Here is a 22,442-nt window from a genome sequence, read left to right as displayed (position 1 = left end):
AGTGCAGGGGATCATTATATGCCATTTCCTCCTCCACAGCTGGCAAAAACATGCACAAATTACTGAAACTACTGCACGGCCAGCCAAGCATGCAGAGCATTAGGAAATCTACACCGTGTTTGTCAGGAGAACCGTCAAGAGAACAGCCTTATTTAAGTTTAGCAGATATTAGAAATCATTGTGTTGTCACATATTCACTGTACTGTGATTGGAAACTCAACGTTCCCCTTATTGTATACATAGATAGTGAATTTTAAAGCAAATCTATACTCTACTTACCATTGAGAATGAGCAAGTGGTCATCGATAATGCCCTGTCTGCCACTCTGCTTGAAATGACTGGCACCTCTGATAGCAGACAACACGTTGACATGAGGTCTGATGAGGTGCTGCTTCTAACACAGGTACAACAATCTTAGGAGAGCTACTTTCACAACCTTAGGAGGCACTGTTCTATAGGAATACTTATACGCCTACTGCAGTGCTTAGAGTCCCAGTCAAGTCAGTGCATGTGTTTGGTTGCTGTGTGTAGCTGAAGAGTGTTGTGTTACTATGATTGTGTTGATAGGTTGACTGGGGATTGATTGGTTTCAGACAGCTCATATGATGCTGACACAATGCTGTCTCTCACTCACAGGCCTGAAGCATTACTGAGACAGCCAGGAGGTCATTTTACAGCTAGCCAGGCAGGCAGGCGTGTGCTGCCTCAACACTCACTAACGTCAACACCCGTCAGTCAGACTGGAGAGGCGATAGTGAGTTGGCAGGTAGCCCTGTCATGCCACCCAGCATGGCTACCCCTCTCAGCCTGGGAGAGCTGGGCCACGGGGGAAGAAGGGAGAGGAGGCTGGCAGGCTTTTTCTGGAAGCTGGAGACAGTCAGGTGTATGTGGCCTGGGAAGGGTCTAGGAAGAGCCACTAAATCACTTTACAGATGGGCAGCTGGGTGTCATGTGAGTACTGAACTGCCAATGTCCTGAAGATAGACCACAGTCATGTCAGTGGCAGAGCAGAGGAGACCACAGGGTCTGGAAGACAGCCTCACTGCCCTCATCTGCCCTCTGTGGAAGTATGATCCTTATAAGAAGGGGACATGGGCATTCTATGGAGTGTCACTTCCCCACCTGTTCCTTCAAAACATCCAATAGCAGCCGTTTCATCTTCTAATACTGTTCCTTTACTAAACCATTTGAGTAAAGCCTTTTATATGCACATAGTGAATCCATGGCCAAGCACTGTGGAGGTTTAATTGAGTTTCACTGGGCTTGAAGAAAATCACTAACCTATTACAGTCTACAGCCATTAATCAAAATGAGAGTGTTCTGGAGGAGATGATACCAATTCTCCAGCATGAGCATTTAACAGTCTCCCAGTACCCTTAGAAACAATATCAATTCAAACACTTTACACTGCAATCACTGGACCTAATTGCTGCAACACTGTTGTGGGATAGACCCAAACAAATTAAACACACTGAGAAGACAACACATGCTCATAAAAGAGAGGCGTTTTCTCACCTTTGACCCTGAGGTGACATCCACTGTTGATGAGGTCACAGCCTTGGAAGTCTGGCTGACCATGCTGGGGGGCCTCTGACTGGCCGGTGGCGGTGGCTTGGACATGCCCCGGGACTCTGTCCTGCAGGGGAGGCAGCACAGAAGGAAATCAATGACATAGACATGAGCGGTCATGCTAGTATCTCACCACCACCACCATTCCTCTGTAGTGGATCTGCATTAAAGGGAGCCAGGGTTAACTTAAGGGATGGGTTCTCAGAGAGGAAACGACAACTTCCTGCCACACGACCTGTCACAGCCAATGCAATTACAGCTATGTTAACAGGCAGGACTTTTTTTGTAGCAGCCACTCAAGTAACATTTTGTCTGACACTGTCCCTGGGGCTGGCATGTCTTGTTTCATAAGAGGACATGTTATATGACAAATAACTTTTACACCTCCACATAACTTCCAACACAAAGACCCAGAGCAGAGATACCAGAGCTACCGCAGATGAGCTTTCTCATGATCAAATATCCACTCCCTCTTTTTCTCTCTTGCTCACACACACACACACACACACACACACACACACACACACACACACACACACAGGGTGTGTTGACCTCCAGACAAAAACTTCATCATATTTACATCCATTAGATAACTTACTCACTCAACAGAGACCACCCATGCTTTCCAAATTACACCTCACGTTTCCTCATGACATCATCACATTGTTACAGTCAGGAACTGTTTTTGTAAGAAATACAATCCGTTCCAGTTCACTGGCATAACATGAAAATCAACCAGCTTCTCTTATCTACAGATGTAGTATCTTAATTGTATCACTCTTTTGTTGCTGATAATTATCCTTCCAAGCAGGAAATGCAAACGTATAGTGTTTTCAAGGTTTAAAAAGGCTTCTAAAGTTAGTAATTTCCACTTTAAAATGTCCGACGTGATTTGCCCTAACCAAAAATGTATCAAGCCCTACAAAAAATGTCCATGAATTATAATCCACATAATAATTAACATTTCCTGTTGCTGCAGGATTATTTTCCTGCTGTAGCAAACTGGCTCAAATTAAGATCCTACATCTGTAACCAGGCTCTCCAAATATCTGGCCTCAAGTACAGCTACTCATAGTAAATTCCATTACAGTTTAAGGGCACCTAGGTGGTTGCTCCCTTAGGATAAAGCAGGAATCTGCTTTGCCCTGGAATGACCCAGGTCACACTGTTACACAGATTGTAGTGAGAGTAATGGGCAAACCGCCTGGAAACTTCAGCAGGAAGAGGGATTATGGGAAATCTATGTTCCAAGAAGGCCATAAGGGCTTTCTCTTTGTAATAAGGTTCATTAGAACAGAGGAAAGTTAGCAATCAACGTGTCCTTCTACAATTAATAAACGTCCCCTTCGATAAAAACATAGTATTCCCGAGGGGCTGGGTAAACAAATAATGACATTAATTACAAATGAAGTACTGAGGCGTAACACAGCTCCTCCCATCTCCTGATGTCAGATTCAGACAAGTTACTGTATAGGTTCACTGCTCCTGAAGTCAATATAACCCAATTACCAGCTGCAGAATCTCCAGAGCCTTGTTCAATAGTACTTTAATAATAAATGAACTGACAAAATGCTCTCTGACATTGGGGGCTGAGGAGTGATCAAGTCAAGAACAAATGGGTCTGCTTGTGTTCACAAGTGGTTGTGAGAGTGTATCATTCATCACAGAGGTAGCTATGCCTAATCAGAGTGTATCATTCATCACATAGGTAGCTATGCCTAATCAGAGTGTATCATTCATCACAGAGGTAGCTATGCCTAATCAGAGTGTATCATTCATCACAGAGGTAGCTATGCCTAATCAGAGTGTATCATTCATCACAGAGGTAGCTATGCCTAATCAGAGTGTATCATTCATCACAGAGGTAGCTATGCCTAATCAGAGTGTATCATTCATCACAGAGGTAGCTATGCCTAATCAGAGTGTATCATTCATCACAGAGGTAGCTATGCCTAATCAGAGTGTATCATTCATCACAGAGGTAGCTATGCCTAATCAGTTTACTGCCAGTTTATATGGACGTGCTGCTCACACAACATTCTTGATAAGGTCATCCTCAGCTATTTACGGTAGGTTCATGAGCAAGAAGTCTGTGTGAGGATGGTACAATGTCTGCAGCCCGTTGAGACAGACATGTTAGTAGCTCTACTAGGAGGCCCTTCTTTACATAGGTTTAAGGATAAAACGGTGTATTACATCTCTATCAGGCACTTTTCATTTGTTAGGTTATTTGTGGTCCTTTCCTATTCATAGCAGATAGTGTAAAGAGGATGCTGAGTTCAGGACAAGAGGTGGCTGTGGGCTGAAATCGAAGATGTCTTACTGACAGACCAGCCTGTCTGTTAATTACACTATGCAGAGGATATGCCTGAAACTCAAACCCTCAAACTGACATGCACAGGGCTAGGAATGAACTTTGACATTTTCAATGACCTATGATTAATTGACTGAGTCATTTCAGTACTAGCTAAAGGGCACAGTTTTACTGAAATGATCCTCACCATAGTTTTTCTAGAATAGTGACAGTCATAGAATGATGTTAGGAGCGTGTCAGAGACTTTAAAGCCTTAGGGAGCAAGCTGAGGTCTGTCTGCGCTGTTCAACCTTTTAAAAAACCTCTCCATTGATCATGTGTCCCTGCCATGTCATTGGTGTGTTTGTGTGTGTAGCTTCACTCAGAGGTTGACTCCTCTGTGACACTCAGACAGCCATGAAAGTGCCGCTTACACGGATGCTGGGCATCACTCAAAGAACTCACTGCTATCTGGAAATGAAGGCAGGGGCTGGGATGTTTAGAGAAAGCCGGTGGCTGTAGGTTCACTTCAAAGCAAGTACTCAAGAAGATTGAACTAAACTGAATAAGCCTAATGTCCTCATTGTTATATAGTACAGATATTAGATTTCTGAAAAGTACCTCCTCTGGCATAATAGAGGGCTCTTCCTCAGTGTGTGCTCTTCCTCAGTGTAAGCGTGTGCTCTTCCTCAGTGTAAGCGTGTGCTCTTCCTCAGTGTAAGCGTGTGCTCTTCCTCAGTGTAAGCGTGTGCTCTTCCTCTTCCTCGTGTGTGCTCTTCCTCGGTGTAAGTGTGTGCTCTTCCTCTTCCTCCGTGTGTGCTCTTCCTCAGTGTAAGTGTGTGCTCTTCCTCTTCCTCCGTGTGTGCTCTTCCTCAGTGTAAGCGTGTGCTCTTCCTCTTCCTCCGTGTGTGCTCTTCCTCAGTGTAAGCGTGTGCTCTTCCTCAGTGTAAGCGTGTGCTCTTCCTCTTCCTCCGTGTGTGCTCTTCCTCAGTGTAAGTGTGGGCTCTTCCTCTTCCTCAGTGTGTGCTCTTCCTCAGTGTAAGTGTGTGCTCTTCCTCAGTGTAAGCATGTGCTCTTCCTCTTCCTCAGTGTGTGCTCTTCCTCTGTGTAAGTGTGTGCTCTTCCTCTTCCTCAGTGCGTGCTCTTCCTCAGTGTAAGTGTGTGCTCTTCCTATTCCTCAGTGTGCTCTTCCTCAGTGTAAGTGTGCTCTTCCTCTTCCTCAGTGTGTGCTCTTCCTCAGTGTACGTGTGTGCTCTTCCTCTTCCTCAGTGTGTGCTCTTCGTCAGTGTAAGTGTGTGCTCTTCCTCAGTGTGTGCTCTTCCTCTTCCTTAGTGTGTGCTCTTCCTCAGTGTAAGTGTGTGCTCTTCCTCAGTGTGTGCTCTTTCTCTTCCTCAGTGTGTGTTCTTCCTCTTCCTCAGTGTGTGCTCTTCCTCAGTGTAAGTGTATGCTCTTCCTCTTCCTCAGTGTAAGTGTGTGCTCTTCCTCAGTGTAAGTGTATGTTCTTCCTCTTCCTCAGTGTGTGCTCTTCCTCAGTGTGTGCTCTTCCTCAGTGTAAGTGTATGTTCTTCCTCTTCCTCGGTGTGTGCGCTTCCTCAGTGTGTGCTCTTCCTCTTCCCCAGTGTTTGCTCTTCCTCAATGTGTGCTCTTCCTCTTCCTCGGTGTGTGCTCTTCCTCTTCCTCAGTGTGTGCTCTTCCTCTTCCTCAGTGTAGGTGTGTGCTCTTCCTCAGTGTAGGTGTGTGCTCTTCCTCAGTGTAGGTGTGTGCTCTTCCTCAGTGTAAGCGTGTGCTCTTCCTCTTCCTCGTGTGTGCTCTTCCTCGGGGTAAGTGTGTGCTCTTCCTCTTCCTCAGTGTGTGCTCTTCCTCAGTGTAAGTGTGTGCTCTTCCTCTTCCTCTGTGTGTGCTCTTCCTCAGTGTAAGCGTGTGCTCTTCCTCAGTGTAAGCGTGTGCTCTTCCTCTTCCTCCGTGTGTGCTCTTCCTCAGTGTAAGCGTGGGCTCTTCCTCTTCCTCAGTGTGTGCTCTTCCTCAGTGTAAGTGTGTGCTCTTCCTCAGTGTAAGCATGTGCTCTTCCTCTTCCTCAGTGTGTGCTCTTCCTCTGTGTAAGTGTGTGCTCTTCCTCTGTGTGTGCTCTTCCTCAGTGTAAGTGTGTGCTCTTCCTATTCCTCAGTGTGCTCTTCCTCAGTGTAAGTGTATGCTCTTCCTCTTCCTCAGTGTGTTTTCTTCCTCAGTGTAAGTGTGCTCTTCCTCTTCCTCAGTGTGTGCTCTTCCTCAGTGTACGTGTGTGCTCTTCCTCTTCCTCAGTGTGTGCTCTTCGTCAGTGTAAGTGTGTGCTCTTCCTCAGTGTGTGCTCTTCCTCTTCCTTAGTGTGTGCTCTTCCTCAGTGTAAGTGTGTGCTCTTCCTCAGTGTGTGCTCTTTCTCTTCCTCAGTGTGTGTTCTTCCTCTTCCTCAGTGTGTGCTCTTCCTCAGTGTAAGTGTATGCTCTTCCTCTTCCTCAGTGTAAGTGTGTGCTCTTCCTCAGTGTAAGTGTATGTTCTTCCTCTTCCTCAGTGTGTGCTCTTCCTCAGTGTGTGCTCTTCCTCAGTGTAAGTGTATGTTCTTCCTCTTCCTCGGTGTGTGCGCTTCCTCAGTGTGTGCTCTTCCTCTTCCCCAGTGTTTGCTCTTCCTCAATGTGTGCTCTTCCTCTTCCTCAGTGTAGGTGTGTGCTCTTCCTCAGTGTAGGTGTGTGCTCTTCCTCAGTGTAGGTGTGTGCTCTTCCGCAGTGTAGGTGTGTGCTCTTCCTCTGTGTGTGCTCTTCCTCAGTGTGTGCTCTTCCTCTTCCCCAGTGTTTGCTCTTCCTCAATGTGTGCTCTTCCTCTTCCTCAGTGTGTGCTCTTCCTCTTCCTCAGTGTAGATGTGTGCTCTTCCTCAGTGTAGGTGTGTGCTCTTCCTCAGTGTAGGTGTGTGCTGTTCCTCAGTGTAGGTGTGTGCTCTTCCTCAGTGTAGGTGTGTGCTCTTCCTCAGTGTAGGTGTGTGCTCTTCCTCAGTGTAGGTGTGTGCTGTTCCTCAGTGTAGGTGTGTGCTGTTCCTCAGTGTAGGTGTGTGCTGTTCCTCAGTGTAGGTGTGTGCTGTTCCTCAGTGTAGGTGTGTGCTGTTCCTCAGTGTAGGTGTGTGCTGTTCCTCAGTGTAGGTGTGTGCTGCTCTTCAGTGTAGGTGTGTGCTCTTCAGTGTAGGTGTGTGCTGTTCCTCAGTGTAGGTGTGTGCTCTTCCTCAGTGTAGGTGTGTGCTCTTCCTCAGTGTAGGTGTGTGCTCTTCCTCAGTGTAGGTGTGTGCTCTTCCTCAGTGTAGGTGTGTGCTCTTCCTCAGTGTAGGTGTGTGCTCTTCCTCAGTGTAGGTGTGTGCTGTTCCTCAGTGTAGGTGTGTGCTCTTCCTCAGTGTAGGTGTGTGCTCTTCCTCAGTGTAGGTGTGTGCTCTTCCTCAGTGTAGGTGTGTGCTCTTCCTCAGTGTAGGTGTGTGCTGTTCCTCAGTGTAGGTGTGTGCTCTTCCTCAGTGTAGGTGTGTGCTCTTCCTCAGTGTAGGTGTGTGCTCTTCCTCAGTGTAGGTGTGTGCTCTTCCTCAGTGTAGGTGTGTGCTCTTCCGCAGTGTAAGTGTGTGCTCTTCCGCAGTGTGTGCTCTTCCTCTTCCTCAGTGTGTGCTCTTCCTCAGTGTAAGTGTGTGCTCTTCCTCAGTGTCAGTGTGTGCTCTTCCTCAGTGTCAGTGTGTGCTCTTCCTCAGTGTCAGTGTGTGCTCTTCCTCAGTGTGTGCTCTTTCTCTTCCTACACTAGGAAAGCGTGCTTGACCGCCCACTCCACCCCTACTGACACTGGACCCCTGCATTGTTCTGCCTGAACATGAAAGATGTTGTAACTAGTGTTTTTTCCTGTCGGCCGTGCCATGTTCCTGTGCAGCTTTGGAAGAGGAGATGTATTGGGATGTTTGTACGGCCAGGGCAGGCTGGTGCAGGACATAAAAACACAGAGACACAGCCAAAGGCGAGGGACTGACCATGGAACTAAAATACAACTTTGTTCCAACACTCTGGATCCCATCCAACATTTTTACAGCACATTTCCCTCTGCACCAAGGGGACCCTCGCCTGTTTCAATTGCAGCTCTCATGCTGTCTACCTCTGCTGTCTTTTGAAGCGTACCCTGGGAAATCTGCTGTGGGATGTGGTGGAATAAAGGAGCAATATTTCACATCAGAGAGAAAGAGATCCAGGCCTGGGGCCATATAGGTTACCTACCACCTGAGAGGAACAGCCTCAGCAGCAGCCTACTCCCAGCACACACTGCAAGCTGTAGCCCAAGTCCAGCCCAGTTTTAGCCCAGCCTCAGCAGCAGCCTACTCCCAGCACACACTGCAAGCTGCAGCCCAAGTCCAGCCCAGTTTTAGCCCAGCCTCAGCAGCAGCCTACTCCCAGCAAACACTGCAGGCTGCAGCCCAAGTCCAGCCCAGTCTTAGCCCAGTCTCAGCAACAGTTCTGCTACACAGCAGGAATACAGCAGTGCAGGATCAGACCACAGCAAACCCAGATCTCTCATCTGTGATAGCAACAGAGCACAAAGGAAGCGCATTGCAGGCATCGTCATTCTATTCTTTCTATCTCAATCGTTTTATTTTTTATAGATTTGATAGTGCAAACCCACCTCATGCTCTGGCATCTTCATTATATGACAAAAAGTCATTTTTAGCCGACTAATCATTTTCATAACATTCTGCATAAATAATACACCTACAGTCAGCTTGAAAGTCTCTAACCGGTCCGGGTAATAACTCTGCTTTGACAAATTATTCTAGTCAGAGGAGGACTCCCTGTTTTCTGCTGTGTTTTTCTCTCTCCTGGAGAGTAAATTATTCAGAAGGTTTCTATCTTTCTCTTTCTCCCTCTCTCTCTCTCTCTCTCTCTCTCTCTGTGTCTCCCCTTTCTCCTCTCTCTGTCTGTAGTGTACAGTATAGAGTGGGTTGCTGTCTGGCTGAGTCAGGCTGTGTTTGGAGGGCAATACTGTATGAAGAGCTTGAAGACGCACTCAGGTCAAATAATCACCTCATCCTGGCCCAGGAGGCTTTAAAATCTTGATCAATATACCGTAACTGTTCAGGCTTTAACATTCTGATCAATATACCATATCTGTTCAGGCTTTAACATTCTGATCAATATACCATATCTGTTCAGGCTTTAACATTCTGATCAATATAATGTATCTGTTCAGGCTTTAACATTCTGATCAATATACTGTATCTGTTCAGGCTTTAACATTCTGATCAATATACCATATCTGTTCAGGCTTTAACATTCTGATCAATATAATGTATCTGTTCAGGCTTTAACATTCTGATCAATATAATGTATCTGTTCAGGCTTTAACATTCTGATCAATATAATGTATCTGTTCAGGCTTTAACATTCTGATCAATATACCATATCTGTTCAGGCTTTAACATTCTGATCAATATACCATATCTGTTCAGGCTTTAACATTCTGATCAATATAATGTATCTGTTCAGGCTTTAACATTCTGATCAATATACCATATCTGTTCAGGCTTTAACATTCTGATCAATATACTGTATCTGTTCAGGCTTTAACATTCTGATCAATATAATGTATCTGTTCAGGCTTTAACATTCTGATCAATATAATGTATCTGTTCAGGCTTTAACATTCTGATCAATATACCATATCTGTTCAGGCTTTAACATTCTGATCAATATACCATATCTGTTCAGGCTTTAACATTCTGATCAATATAATGTATCTGTTCAGGCTTTAACATTCTGATCAATATACTGTATCTGTTCAGGCTTTAACATTCTGATCAATATACTGTATCTGTTCAGGCTTTAACATTCTGATCAATATAATGTATCTGTTCAGGCTTTAACATTCTGATCAATATACCGTAACTGTTCAGGCTTTAACATTCTGATCAATATACCATATCTGTTCAGGCTTTAACATTCTGATCATTATACCATATCTGTTCAGGCTTTAACATTCTGATCAATATAATGTATCTGTTCAGGCTTTAACATTCTGATCAATATACCATATCTGTTCAGGCTTTAACATTCTGATCATTATACCATATCTGTTCAGGCTTTAACATTCTGATCAATATAATGTATCTGTTCAGGCTTTAACATTCTGATCAATATAATGTATCTGTTCAGGCTTTAACATTCTGATCAATACACTGTATCTGTTCCGCCCAAGGTCCGCTCACCTCTAATCCAAGTCTAGTCTAATCTAATAGGAATTCACCTCTAGTCTAGTCTAATAGAATTCACCTCTAGTCTAGTCTAATAGGAATTCACCTCAAGTCCAATAGGATTTCACCTCAAGTCCAATAGGGTTTCGCATCAAGTCCAATAGGGTTTCACCTCAAGTCCAATAGGATTTCGCCTCAAGTCCAATAGGATTTCACCTCTAGTCCAATAGGATTTCACCTCTATTCTAGTAGGGTTTCACCTCTAGTCTAGTAGGGTTTCACCTCTAGTCTAGTCTAATAGGATTTCACCTCAAGTCCAATAGGATTTCACGTCTAGTCTAGTCTAATAGGGTTTCACCTCTAGTCCAACAGGATTTCACCTCAAGTCCAATAGGATTTCACCCCAAGTCCAATAGGATTTCACCTCAAGTCTAATAGGATTTTACCTCAAGTCTAATAGGGTTTCACCTCAAGTCTAATAGGGTTTCACCTCTTCTAGTCTAATAGGATTTCACCTCAAGTCCAATAGGATTTCACCTCAAGTCCAATAGGATTTCACCTCTAGTCCAATAGGATTTCGTGTCTAGTCTAGTCTAATAGGAATTCACATCAAGTCCAATGTGATTTCACCTCAAGTCCAAAAGGATTTCACCTTCAGTCTAATAGGATTTAATCTCCAGTCTAATAGGGTTTCACATCTAGTCTAGTCTAATAGGATGTATCCTCTAGTCTAGTTCAATAGGATTTCAGTTCTAGTCTAGTTCAATAGGATTTCCCCTCTAGTCTAGTCCAGTAGGATTTCACTCACCTCTACTCTAATAGGATTTCAATGCCTTATGATTTATCCCATCACAGAAGGCATAACAGAGTGTTTACATTACAAACCAGCACATCAGGTAAAGAGCTATCTGAGTTTAGCATGCAGTTAGTCAATGTTTACTGTGAAAGGCAGCAACATCAAGAAAGTTTGAAAAGTGTCATTCACTGACAAGAAAATCAAATAAATTGTTCCTTGAACTTCAAGCACAAAGCGAAAAGTAAAGTGAGATTCACTGAGGAGCAATCAAATAAATATTTTCATCCTTCAAGCACAAGCGTCTATGCAACACAACTCACAGGAGAGAGATACAGCTTGTTCAGTCCCCAGAGAATGCACCAGAATGTATCTAGCCTATAAGTCACACAACATGACTATGCAATATTCAAATCAAAAGTTATTCATCACATGCTCCGAATATAACAGCTGTAAACTGTATTGTGAAATGCTTACTTAAGAGTGCTGTCCCAAACAGGCAGTTAAAAAGTTTAACAAATAAAATAAATAAAAAGCAACACAATAAAATAACAATAACGAGGTGACGTCTGGTTGGTCCAAGGTCATGCTGGGAGGAGATGAGAATAGAGTGTAATTTTTTTTAAAGCAACAGACCCAAAACATCTGATCTGCATGGAGGAATGGGACAAAATACCAGCAACAGTGTGTGAGAACCTTGTGAAGACTTACAGAAAACGTTTGACCTCTGTCATTGCCAACAAAGGGTATATAACAAAGTATTGAGATAAGTATTTGGTCAATAACAAAAGTTTATTTTCCACCATAATTTCACCAAATAAATCATAAAAAATCCTACAATGTGATTTTCTGGATTTCTTTTCTCATTTTGTCTGTCATAGTTGAAGTGTACCTATGATGAAAATTACAGGCCTCTCTCAACTTTTTAAGTGGGAGAACTTGCACAATTGGTGGCTGACTAAATACTTTTTTGCCCCACTGTATAAATATATGTACAGATGAGGTTTTTCACAATTCCTGACATTTAATCCTAATAAAAATTCCGTGTCTTAGGCCAGTTACGTCACCACTTTATTTTAAGAATGTGAAATGTAGGTTGAGTAGTAGAGAAATAATAGTAGAGAGAATGATTAAATTTTGCTTTTATTTCTTTCATCACATTCCCAGTTGGTCAGAAGTTTACATACACTCAATTATTATTTGGTAGCATTGCCTTTAAATTGTTTAACTTGGGTCAAACATTTCGGGTAGCCTTCCACAAGCTTCCCACAGTAAGTTGGGTGAATTTTGCCCCATTCCTCCTGACAGAGATGGTGTAACGGAGTCAGGTTTTTAGGTCTCCTTGCTCGCACATACTTTTTCAGTTCTGCCCACAAATTTTCTATAGGATTGAGATCAGGGCTTTGTGATGGCCACTCCAATACCTTGACTTTGTTGTCCTTAAGCCATTTTGCCACAACTTTGGAAGTATGCTTGGGGTCATTGTCTATTTGGAAGACCCATTTGCGACCAAGCTTTAACTTCCCGACTGATGTCTTGAGATGTTGCTTCAATATATCCACATAATTGTCCTTTTTCATGATGCCATCTATTTTGTGAAGTGCACCAGTCCCTCCTGCAGCAAAGCACCCCCACAACATGATGCTGCCACCCCCGTGCTTCATGGATGGGATGGTGTTCATCGGCTTGCAAGCCTCCCCCTTTTTCCTCCAAACATAACGATGGTCATTGCAGCCAAACAGTTATTTTTTGTTTTATCAGACCAGGGACATTTCCTCTGATATACCAGAGGATATCAAGCAAAAAGTCACTGAGTTTGAAGGTAGGCCTTGAAATACATCCACATTTACACCTCCAATTAACTCAAATTATGTCAATTAGCATATCAAAATCTTCTAAAGCCATGACATCATTTTCGGGAATGTTCCAAGCTGTTTAAAGGCACAGTCAACTTCTTCTATGTAAACTTCTGACCCACTGGAATTGTGATACAGTGAATTATAAGTGAAATAATCTCTCTGTAAACAATTATTAGAAAAGTTACTTGTGTCATCACAAAGTAGATGTCCTAACCGACTTGCCAAAACTATAGTTTGTTAGCAAGAAATTTGTGGAGTGGTTGAAAAACACGATTTAATGATTCCAACCTAAGTGTACGTAAACTTCCAACTGTATATATTTTATTATCCTGTCACTGAGTCTGTCAGCACTGAGTGTGCTTGCCGGTCCATCCTGTACCCATCCTACACCCCAGAGGGAATACTGGAGGGAACCTACTTCGCCATCCATGTCTGGGTCTCAGCATGGGTGACATCCACACCCTGGCTACCACAGCAACCAACTGCAACAATCTGCCCTGGCTGTCTGTTTTGGCTATGCAGGCCAGAGCGAAGGCATCCTCACTGCATAACACACACGCTTCTCCCTGGGTGCATCAGTACCCCAGCTGTTACGATGCTCTATTTCCACAACTAAAGTATGACTGGGAGGAAGGGATAGAGAGAAGTAAAACAAGTTGGCCGTAGTATAAATAGCAGTCAGCAGAGAGTCAAGGGGCTTCATAAGTCCTGCTACTTTAGCTTATTCTACCCCTGCACACCACAGGCATTCAATACACTTTACAAGAGGAAAAAGAGGAATGCCAAGAGGGTGATATTTCTCCTAATAGAGACTGGCTGTGAGATAGAAACTCTATAGCCTACCATATACCCCCTATTCACTGGCTTTGGTAGAGTGGTAGTCCATCAGCATACAGTGTGGGGCAGGGATGTACCACTGAACAGGTGGTATGGGGTGAGAGGTCAAGGGTGTGCCACTTTGGTGGCAGTGAACTCTGTGGGATAATAACCTCCCCCAGTGTTTTTCTGTGACGACGTGTGTGTGTGTGTGTGTGTGTGTGTGTGTGTGTGTGTGTGTGTGTGTGTGTGTGTGTGTGTGTGTGTGTGTGTGTGTGTGTGTGTGTGTGTGGACAGTGAAAGTAGCCCCGGCTGTCTCTAATGAGGGGTATCAATCAGGCCGTGCCAAGAGCATTGGGCTTGTCTCCTACTTGTGAGAGATGGGCTTGATGGGCCTCTGTGATATTCCCTTAATGCTCCAAGCATTTTCAAATCTATGATTAATGTCATAGCTGCATGATTTCACTGTACTGGGAAGAAGTCTACAGTATGGTTGACTTGGAGTGGAGGGTTATGATGATGACAGCATTTTAAGGACTGATGATAATGTGAAATGAATCAACAGTAAACTATGACAATTTACAGAGGACATTAATCATGCTATTTAAAAACATTTCATTCGTCACATATTCCATTGTGGGAAGGGCTTGAGCTATTCTAAGCATGGCTGGTCTACTGAGCATTGATCTGGTATTAGATAGTAATAGAATCATTCAGTTACTGTGGCCCCTACAGTGCAGGGAATATGCACTTTAACTTTTAAACCCCCTGATGGTGTACAAATCCCTGGCTCAACTGTACCATGTGAGGGATACAGGAGGGTTGGGGTGGAGAAGAGAGGAATCCCAATGAGCTTCATGTCACTCCTACAAATGACCTTTCAAACACTGTGACAGTGGAGATCAGATACCACTCTTGACCCTCTCTGCTACACTAACACATCGAGCCATGCATCCTAAAGCCTACATAACACCACCGTAATTATGTTGTTGACACCTGTCATACACATTCACGACAGAAAGATAACTGACTCAACTGTGGTTCTGTTATTGTTCTAAGACATCACAATGAAAGTGTAATAACATCAAGGCCATGTATCATGAAACGTTAACATGAAAGTCATGGTACAGATGTAGGATCTTAATTTGGCCTACACTGTCACAACAAAATCATCCTGCAGCCACAGGATTTGAATGTTTAGTCCATAATGTTGCTTGATCGGTGGTTAGGCTATTAACTGGCCAAAGGTTGGCTACATGAAAGTGTAATACTGTTAATAAAACCTTGTGTGGGTTTTCAGTGAATTTATGTCAATCGCAAAGCTCATCTGCATTTCACAGCAACAAAACAGGACAATTCTCAGCAACAAAAGAGTCAGGAATGTCATGCCATGTTTTAGAGACACTTACAAGAAAGCTCTACAACGCTACAACTTAAAGATTTGTCCCAGTACGTCCAGGTCAAACCATATCTGTGCATGTGTCGCTAACACTAAGTCCCATGCTATTCAACCTCATCACACTACCTGGGCCTCCACCATGGCCGTACCACTCACACAATTCAACACAATCAACTTCACGACTGCTGCTATAACCAGCAGAATATACTCTACATATTGTTCTCTGGTGAAAAAAACTCTGTGGTAATAATAGCCATCATTAGCATAACAACTGTGATGTTTCAGACAGATGAATAGCTTCAGGCTTGCCATGGCCACAGTCAAAGACATAATGTGAACCATAGTTGGTTCATTACCATAAATTCAATTAAGATAAAACCTTAAAAATACACACACAAAATTGGCCTGGGAGCAGCCGTTGCACAAGTGCAAGCAGTTATGAATTTCATTTCCATAAAAAATAGAATGGCCATCATCCTTCTAATTTGTTTTATAATTATTGTTATTATTATTGTTCATTTCTATGACAGTAGTTAATAGAAAGCCTTTCCTCAGGCAGTCAGTTCCTGTTCCTCCTCATCTCATCCCTGGGACAAGCAGCAGACAATCTCACACTCTAATCCGAGTTAAATTACACTCTATTCTCATCTCCTCCCAGCATGACCTTGGACCAACCAGACGTTACACTGAAGCCCACATTATAACCTTCCTCAAGTAAAAATAGTAGAGGTGCACTCACTTGTCGTGGAGCATATATTCAGTGTTTTCTGGAGATATCTGTCCAGTCACAGGGTGTCGGAACGATGTTCTCTTCTGGTTATGGCTGAGAGAGTCAGAGAGAGAGAGAGAACAGGGAGGGAAGAGAGGGAAGGATTGAAAACAACAGCGAAGGAGAAAATACAATTAGTATTCCGTCATGAATCATATTTCTGCCTGATCGCTCCACTATTTTGTGCACTGATGTATTGGTCACTGGCTGCTTGTTGGGCATTCTACAGGAATACACCAAGTTTCTAGACTTCCAATGACTTTCACAGCAAAGTGTAGAATGTGCGGTAGTGCTGAAGACTGGCCAAGGCAGGGGCTCATATTATTTCACACAATGTGTAAGTCTCAGCACTCTCCCCTACCAGCTCGCCAGGCTTTATTGATTTCAATTACATGGGGTCATTCATCGCTTTAACTAGGGCATTAAAGCTACCCTGTATCGTTGGATAAAAGAAGAGATGGACAGGGGACAGCGCTGGTGGTGGAAAGAATGAAAAATAACACAATGATGTGATTTGCTCTAAACCGTCCGCATCAATTATTTACTTTTACACACTTTGGATGGCAGTTGCGTAGCAGATGTGCCCATCGGACAGGAAGAGAGACTCATTCTATGAACAGGTCTCTGCTTCATTCAACATTAGCTTTAGGAGCAGTGGAGCAGACAGGATTCCATACGTTTCCACAGGGTTATCCAGGTACAGAACATGCACAGGTAGAAACTTCTGACCCAGACTGACCTGGTCTTTAATCACTATGAGGACTTCTGATCCAGACTGACCTGGTCGTTAATCCCTACGAGGACTTCTGACCCAGACTGACCTGGTCGTTAATCACTACGAGGACTTCTGACCCAGACTGACCTGGTCTTTAATCACTACGAGGACTTCTGACCCAGACTGACCTGGTCGTTAATCCCTACGAGGACTTCTGATCCAGACTGACCTGGTCTTTAATCACTATGAGGACTTCTGATCCAGACTGACCTGGTCTTTAATCACTATGAGGACTTCTGATCCAGACTGACCTGGTCTTTAATCACTATGAGGACTTCTGATCCAGACTGACCTGGTCTTTAATCACTATGAGGACTTCTGACCCAGACTGACCTGGTCGTTAATCACTATGAGGACTTCTGATCCAGACTGACCTGGTCGTTAATCACTATGAGGACTTCTGACCCAGACTGACCTGGTCGTTAATCACTATGAGGACTTCTGACCCAGACTGACCTGGTCGTTAATCACTATGAGGACTTCTGACCCAGACTGACCTGGTCGTTAATCACTATGAGGACTTCTGACCCAGACTGACCTGGTCGTTAATCACTATGAGGACTTCTGACCCAGACTGACCTGGTCGTTAATCACTATGAGGACTTCTGCCCCAGACTGACCTGGTCTTTAATCACTATGAGGACTTCTGACCCAGACTGACCTGGTCGTTAATCACTATGAGGACTTCTGATCCAGACTGACCTGGTCGTTAATCACTCTGAGGAATTCTGGGCCAGACTGACCTGGTCGTTAATCACTATGAGGTCTTCTGGGTCAGACTGACCTGGTCGTTAATCACTCTGAGGAATTCTGGGCCAGACTGACCTGGTCGTTAATCACTATGAGGACTTCTGATCCAGACTGACCTGGTCGTTAATCACTCTGAGGTCTTCTGGGTCAGACTGACCTGGTCGTTAATCACTCTGAGGTCTTCTGGGTCAGACTGACCTGGTCGTTAATCACTCTGAGGAATTCTGGGCCAGACTGACCTGGTCGTTAATCACTATGAGGACTTCTGATCCAGACTGACCTGGTCGTTAATCACTCTGAGGTCTTCTGGGTCAGACTGACCTGGTCGTTAATCACTCTGAGGTCTTCTGGGTCAGACTGACCTGGTCGTTAATCACTATGAGGACTTCTGACGCAGACTGACCTGGTCGTTAGGAGAGCTGTGCTGTCCTCCAGATAGACCATAATAACACACCCTAGGATTCCAGTTCTCACACTACACTGTCATATTCAACAGCCAATGAGAAATACTACACCAATCCAGTCACTATGGAAACAGTCATCACAATAAGAATGACAACACAACCAGGGCAATGATGTGGGCCAATTTATTGTCCAATCAGTCTAGCAGAAATAAGTAGAAGTCGCATATGGCATTCAATCCAGATGACTGCTGATGTCTTAACTGAATTATGAGATGAATCACCCTTTACCTCTAATGAAATATTTCATGCTTCCTTACACTTGCATTCCGTGTAAAATCAGAGCATGTTGGAGTTGAATAGGCTGTTACATGAGGACATTTTTGCTTTGAGACTGTTTCAATCTCTCTCGCAAAGTTACGTTATTGTGATGCTTTTGGGGGAGGGGAAATATCAAAGTACTGTGAACGATTGTTCACCCTACTGTAATTATTTATGTAAACACTGGCAATTGAAACTTGCCAAGATTTGAGGTAATAGACAACAGCTGACTGTACTCTCTGCTCTCTTCCAACCCATTTTCAATAACAACATTGTGAACACAACATCCTCATACAATCTATAATCACATTAGAATATGCATTCCATAAATGTAGTTCTATATATACACACAACTGTAGTGATTCATTGTGTATCTATGGAAAAACATCTGTTAACCTTGACTCAATAGGGGCGGCAGGTAGCCTAGTGGTTAGAGCGTTGGGCCAGTAACTGAAAGGTTGATCGAATCCCCGAGCTGACAAGGTAAACATCTGTTGTTCTGCCTCTGAACAAGGCAGTTATCCCACTGTTCCTAGGCCGTCACTGTAAATAAGAATGCATGCTTAATTAACTTGCCTAGTTAAATTAAATAAAACATTTAAAATATAGAGCAGAAATATTGGTGAGCGGTATGTCCTGTGTTCCTCCATCTCATCATGGTGTTCAGCACCACAGTACCACAGCCCTCTCTGGGCTCTTTACTCAAGCGTGGCCACTGAGAAGACAGGCCCATTTGTCTGAGGGGCCACTGGACAGATATGAAGTGCTAAGGTCCTCCCAGAGCAGAGCTGAGCCATCCCTCTCCGGCTGCTGTAGACTGGACTGAACAAGACTGAAAGGCAGCCTGCTGTGAACTGTACTAGCTTGAGAGGCAGCCTGCTCTGGACTGGACTGTATTAGCATGAGAGGCAGCCTCCTGTGGACTGTGGCATTCTGCTCTGGACTGGACTGTATTAGCATGAGAGGCAGCCTGCTCTGGACTGGACTGTACTAGCATGAGAGGCAGCCTCCTGTGGACTGTGGCAGTCTGCTCTGGACTGGACTGTATTAGCATGAGAGGCAGCCTGCTCTGGACTGGACTGTATTAGCATGAGAGGCAGCCTCCTGTGGACTGTGGCAGTCTGCTCTGGACTGTAATGGACTGTGCCAGCCTGAGAGGCAGCATGCTCTGGACTGGACTGTATTAGCATGAGAGGCAGCCTCCTGTGGACTGTATTAGCATGAGAGGCAGCCTCCTGTGGACTGTATTAGCATGAGAGGCAGCCTCCTGTGGACTGTACCAGTCTGAGAGGCAGCCTCCTGTGGACTGTGCCAGCCTGAGAGGCAGCCTCCTGTGGACTGTGCCAGCCTGAGAGGCAGCCTCCTGTGGACTGTACCAGCCTGAGAGGCAGCCTCCTGTGGACTGTACCAGCCTGAGAGGCAGCCTCATGTGGACTGTACCAGCCTGAGAGGCAGCCTCCTGTGAACTGCGCCAGCCTGAGAGGCAGCCTCCTGTGAACTGCGCCAGCCTGAGAGGCAGCCTCCTGTGGAGTGCATCAGCCTGAGAGGCAGCCTCCTGTGGACTGTACCAGCCTGAGAGGCAGCCCCCTGTGGAATGTACCAGCCTGAGAGGCAGCCTCCTGTGGACTGCACCAGCCTGAGAGGCAGCCTCCTGTGGACTGCACCAGCCTGAGAGGCAGCCCCCTGTGGAATGTACCAGCCTGAGAGGCAGCCTCCTGTGGACTGCACCAGCCTGAGAGGCAGCCTCCTGTGGACTGCACCAGCCTGAGAGGCAGCCCCCTGTGGAATGTACCAGCCTGAGAGGCAGCCTCCTGTGGACTGCACCAGCCTGAGAGGCAGCCTCCTGTGGACTGCACCAGCCTGAGAGGCAGCCTCCTGTGGACTGCACCAGCCTGAGAGGCAGCCTCCTGTGGACTGCACCAGCCTGAGAGGCAGCCTCCTGTGGACTGCACCAGCCTGAGAGGCAGCCCCCTGTGGAATGTACCAGCCTGAGAGGCAGCCTCCTGTGGACTGCACCAGCCTGAGAGGCAGCCCCCTGTGGAATGTACCAGCCTGAGAGGAAGCCTCCTGTGGACTGCACCAGCCTGAGAGGCAGCCCCCTGTGGAATGTACCAGCCTGAGAGGCAGCCTCCTGTGGACTGCACCAGCCTGAGAGGCAGTCTGCAGCGGCAGCATCACACTTGCAATAGGCATCCTAATGTTTACAGTGTGCATGGTAATAGCGTGAGTAAACAGACTGGTGTCAGCAGCATATAGCAAACGCCTCCTGAAGGACAACTACAGCCTTTACCAGCTGACGCATAGTGTTATACCAACCCTGTTAGTATTACTGCGGTGTCATGCAGCAAAGTAAAGGAAATAAATCTGGTTGTTTTGAGAGATTTATGGGTTGACATTTTTAAAAAGTTCACAGGAAGCTGCGGTTGAGCATCAGAGCCATTTCTGCACACACAAGCACAAAAACACACACAAATCAACACACAAAAAAAACACATTACAACCCACACAAACACAGAACAACATACACACAAACACAACACAGCTCTCTACTCTGTTTGGTCCTGGCCTGTGTTCCAGTAACAGCATGTAGTGTGTCGAACTACACCAGGCCCATGCAGTAGTACCCTACCCTCCACTGTTAATTAGGAACCTGCATTCTTTGGACCGTTTGTTTCAGCCACATTACTTCTGAACTACTTGTCATGGAATTCACTGCATTCCTACTTAGTGAACAAACAGTTCAGGCAGCACAGTGGCCCTGTTTGTTTTGCCACATAGTGTAGTACTCTGGTTGCAGACACACTTCAGTAAAACGCATGAGCTGACGCACACCCCAAAATGTTTGTAGAGGTGCTTACTAACAAAGAGTAAAATGTTTTATTACATTATATACATATAACATGGATGAAACAGTATGTAAACATTATTAAAGTTACTAGTGTTGTATACTCTACGTATACTAAAAATAATATAAACGCAACAATTTCAAAGATTTTGCTGAGTTACAGTTCAAATAAGGAAATCAATCAATTGAAATAAATTCATTAGGTCCTAATCTATGGATTTCACATGACTGGGCAGGGGCGCAGCCATGGGTGGGCCTGGGAGGGCATAGGCCCACCCACTGAGGAGCCAGGCCCAGTCAATGAGAATTGTTTTTTCCCCCACAAAAGGGCTTTATCACAGACAGAAATACTCATCCTCTGTTTCTCAGTCTCTCGGTTCCAGCTTTGATGCAACTGTACCGTCTCCCCCTTCTAGATGGTAGCGGGGTGAACAGGCCGTGGCTCGGGTGGCTAAAGTCCTTTATGATCTTCTTGTCCTGGAGGGCAGGCAAAGTGCCCCTGTGATGCGTTGGGCTAACTGCACCACCCTCTGGAGAGCCCTGGAGTTGCGGATAGTGCAATTGCCATACCAGGAGGTGATACAGCTTGACAGGATGCTCTCAATGGTGCATATGTAGAAGTTTGTGAGGGTCTTAGGGGCAAACCCAAACTTCTTCAGCCTCCAGAGTTTAAAGAAGCGCTGTTGCGCAGTCTTCACCACACTGTCTGTGTGAAGGGACCATTTCAGGTTGTCACTGATGTGCCACTGTCTGGAGTCCCTGTCATATACGTCTGGTGTTTGAGTCATTAAATTGCGACTCCAATTTGTCCCTGTACTGTCGTTTTGCCTCTTTGATTGCCTTTACGGAGGTCATAGCTGGCCTGTTGCAGTGGTGTAAAGTACTCAAGTAAAAATACTTTAAAGTACTACTTAAGTCGTTTTTTGGGGATATCTGTACTTTACTTTTTATTTATATTTTTGACTACTTTAACTTCACCACATTCCCAAAAAATATAATGTACTTTTTACCCCATACATTTTCCCAGACACCCAAAAGCATTTTGAATGCTTAACAGAACAGGAAAATGGTCCAATTCACACACTTTTTTTCAAGAGAACATCCCTGGTCATCCGTACTGCATCTGATCTGGCGGACTGTTGTGGAATATTCTAATCAAGTGAGAGAGACTTTGTAATTTCTTCAAACAATCATCTTTATTCAATATCAATTAATTAGTAATGAGGCTAGTCGACCCCACACCCTTGAGTGTTGGATCGAGAAACCTAATCTTTACACAAATGCAGAGTACTATATTTAGCTGACACTAAAAATGCTTAGTCATGATTGATTCCACCCATCCCATGTAGATTGGGGCACCTTAAGCCACTCTGGGTTCATCCGGTCATTATCTGCACGGGGTTGTTGTCTTAACCCCACCCTGGTTTAGTTTCCCCGATGCAAGGTTGATTTTGAGACAATGAGGGATTGTTCTACTCCTAAACTATCCCTAGTAAAACATTATTGTCTATGTAATGCAGTCTTTAACTCATTTGTCAGCTCAAGCCATATTTGGTGAACATAAAAACACAGACACTAACTAGTAGGACAGAAATGTCTTACTATTAGTTAAATATGAATTGCTAA

At 44.7% G+C, this 22,442-nt stretch overlaps 1 protein-coding gene across 8 annotated transcripts in view; it reads right to left on the bottom strand.

Annotated features, from left to right (window-relative positions):
- Nucleotides 1–22,442, bottom strand: part of LOC109874848 (pleckstrin homology domain-containing family A member 7) — a 149,652-nt gene that overhangs the window by 59,063 nt on the left and 68,147 nt on the right. For all 8 annotated transcript variants that reach the window (XM_031813384.1, XM_031813390.1, XM_031813446.1 and 5 more), the window contains exons 4-5: nucleotides 15,695–15,778; nucleotides 1,516–1,636 (exon numbers count right to left, since the gene is read on the bottom strand). In XM_031813384.1, coding sequence (XP_031669244.1) covers nucleotides 1,516–1,636; nucleotides 15,695–15,778 — 205 coding nt within the window. The remainder of the gene's footprint in view (nucleotides 1–1,515; nucleotides 1,637–15,694; nucleotides 15,779–22,442) is intronic.

Source organism: Oncorhynchus kisutch, linkage group LG3 (genome assembly GCF_002021735.2).
Source record: "Oncorhynchus kisutch isolate 150728-3 linkage group LG3, Okis_V2, whole genome shotgun sequence".
NCBI lineage: Eukaryota > Metazoa > Chordata > Actinopteri > Salmoniformes > Salmonidae > Oncorhynchus > Oncorhynchus kisutch.
This window is presented reverse-complemented; position numbering and strand designations above follow the sequence as displayed.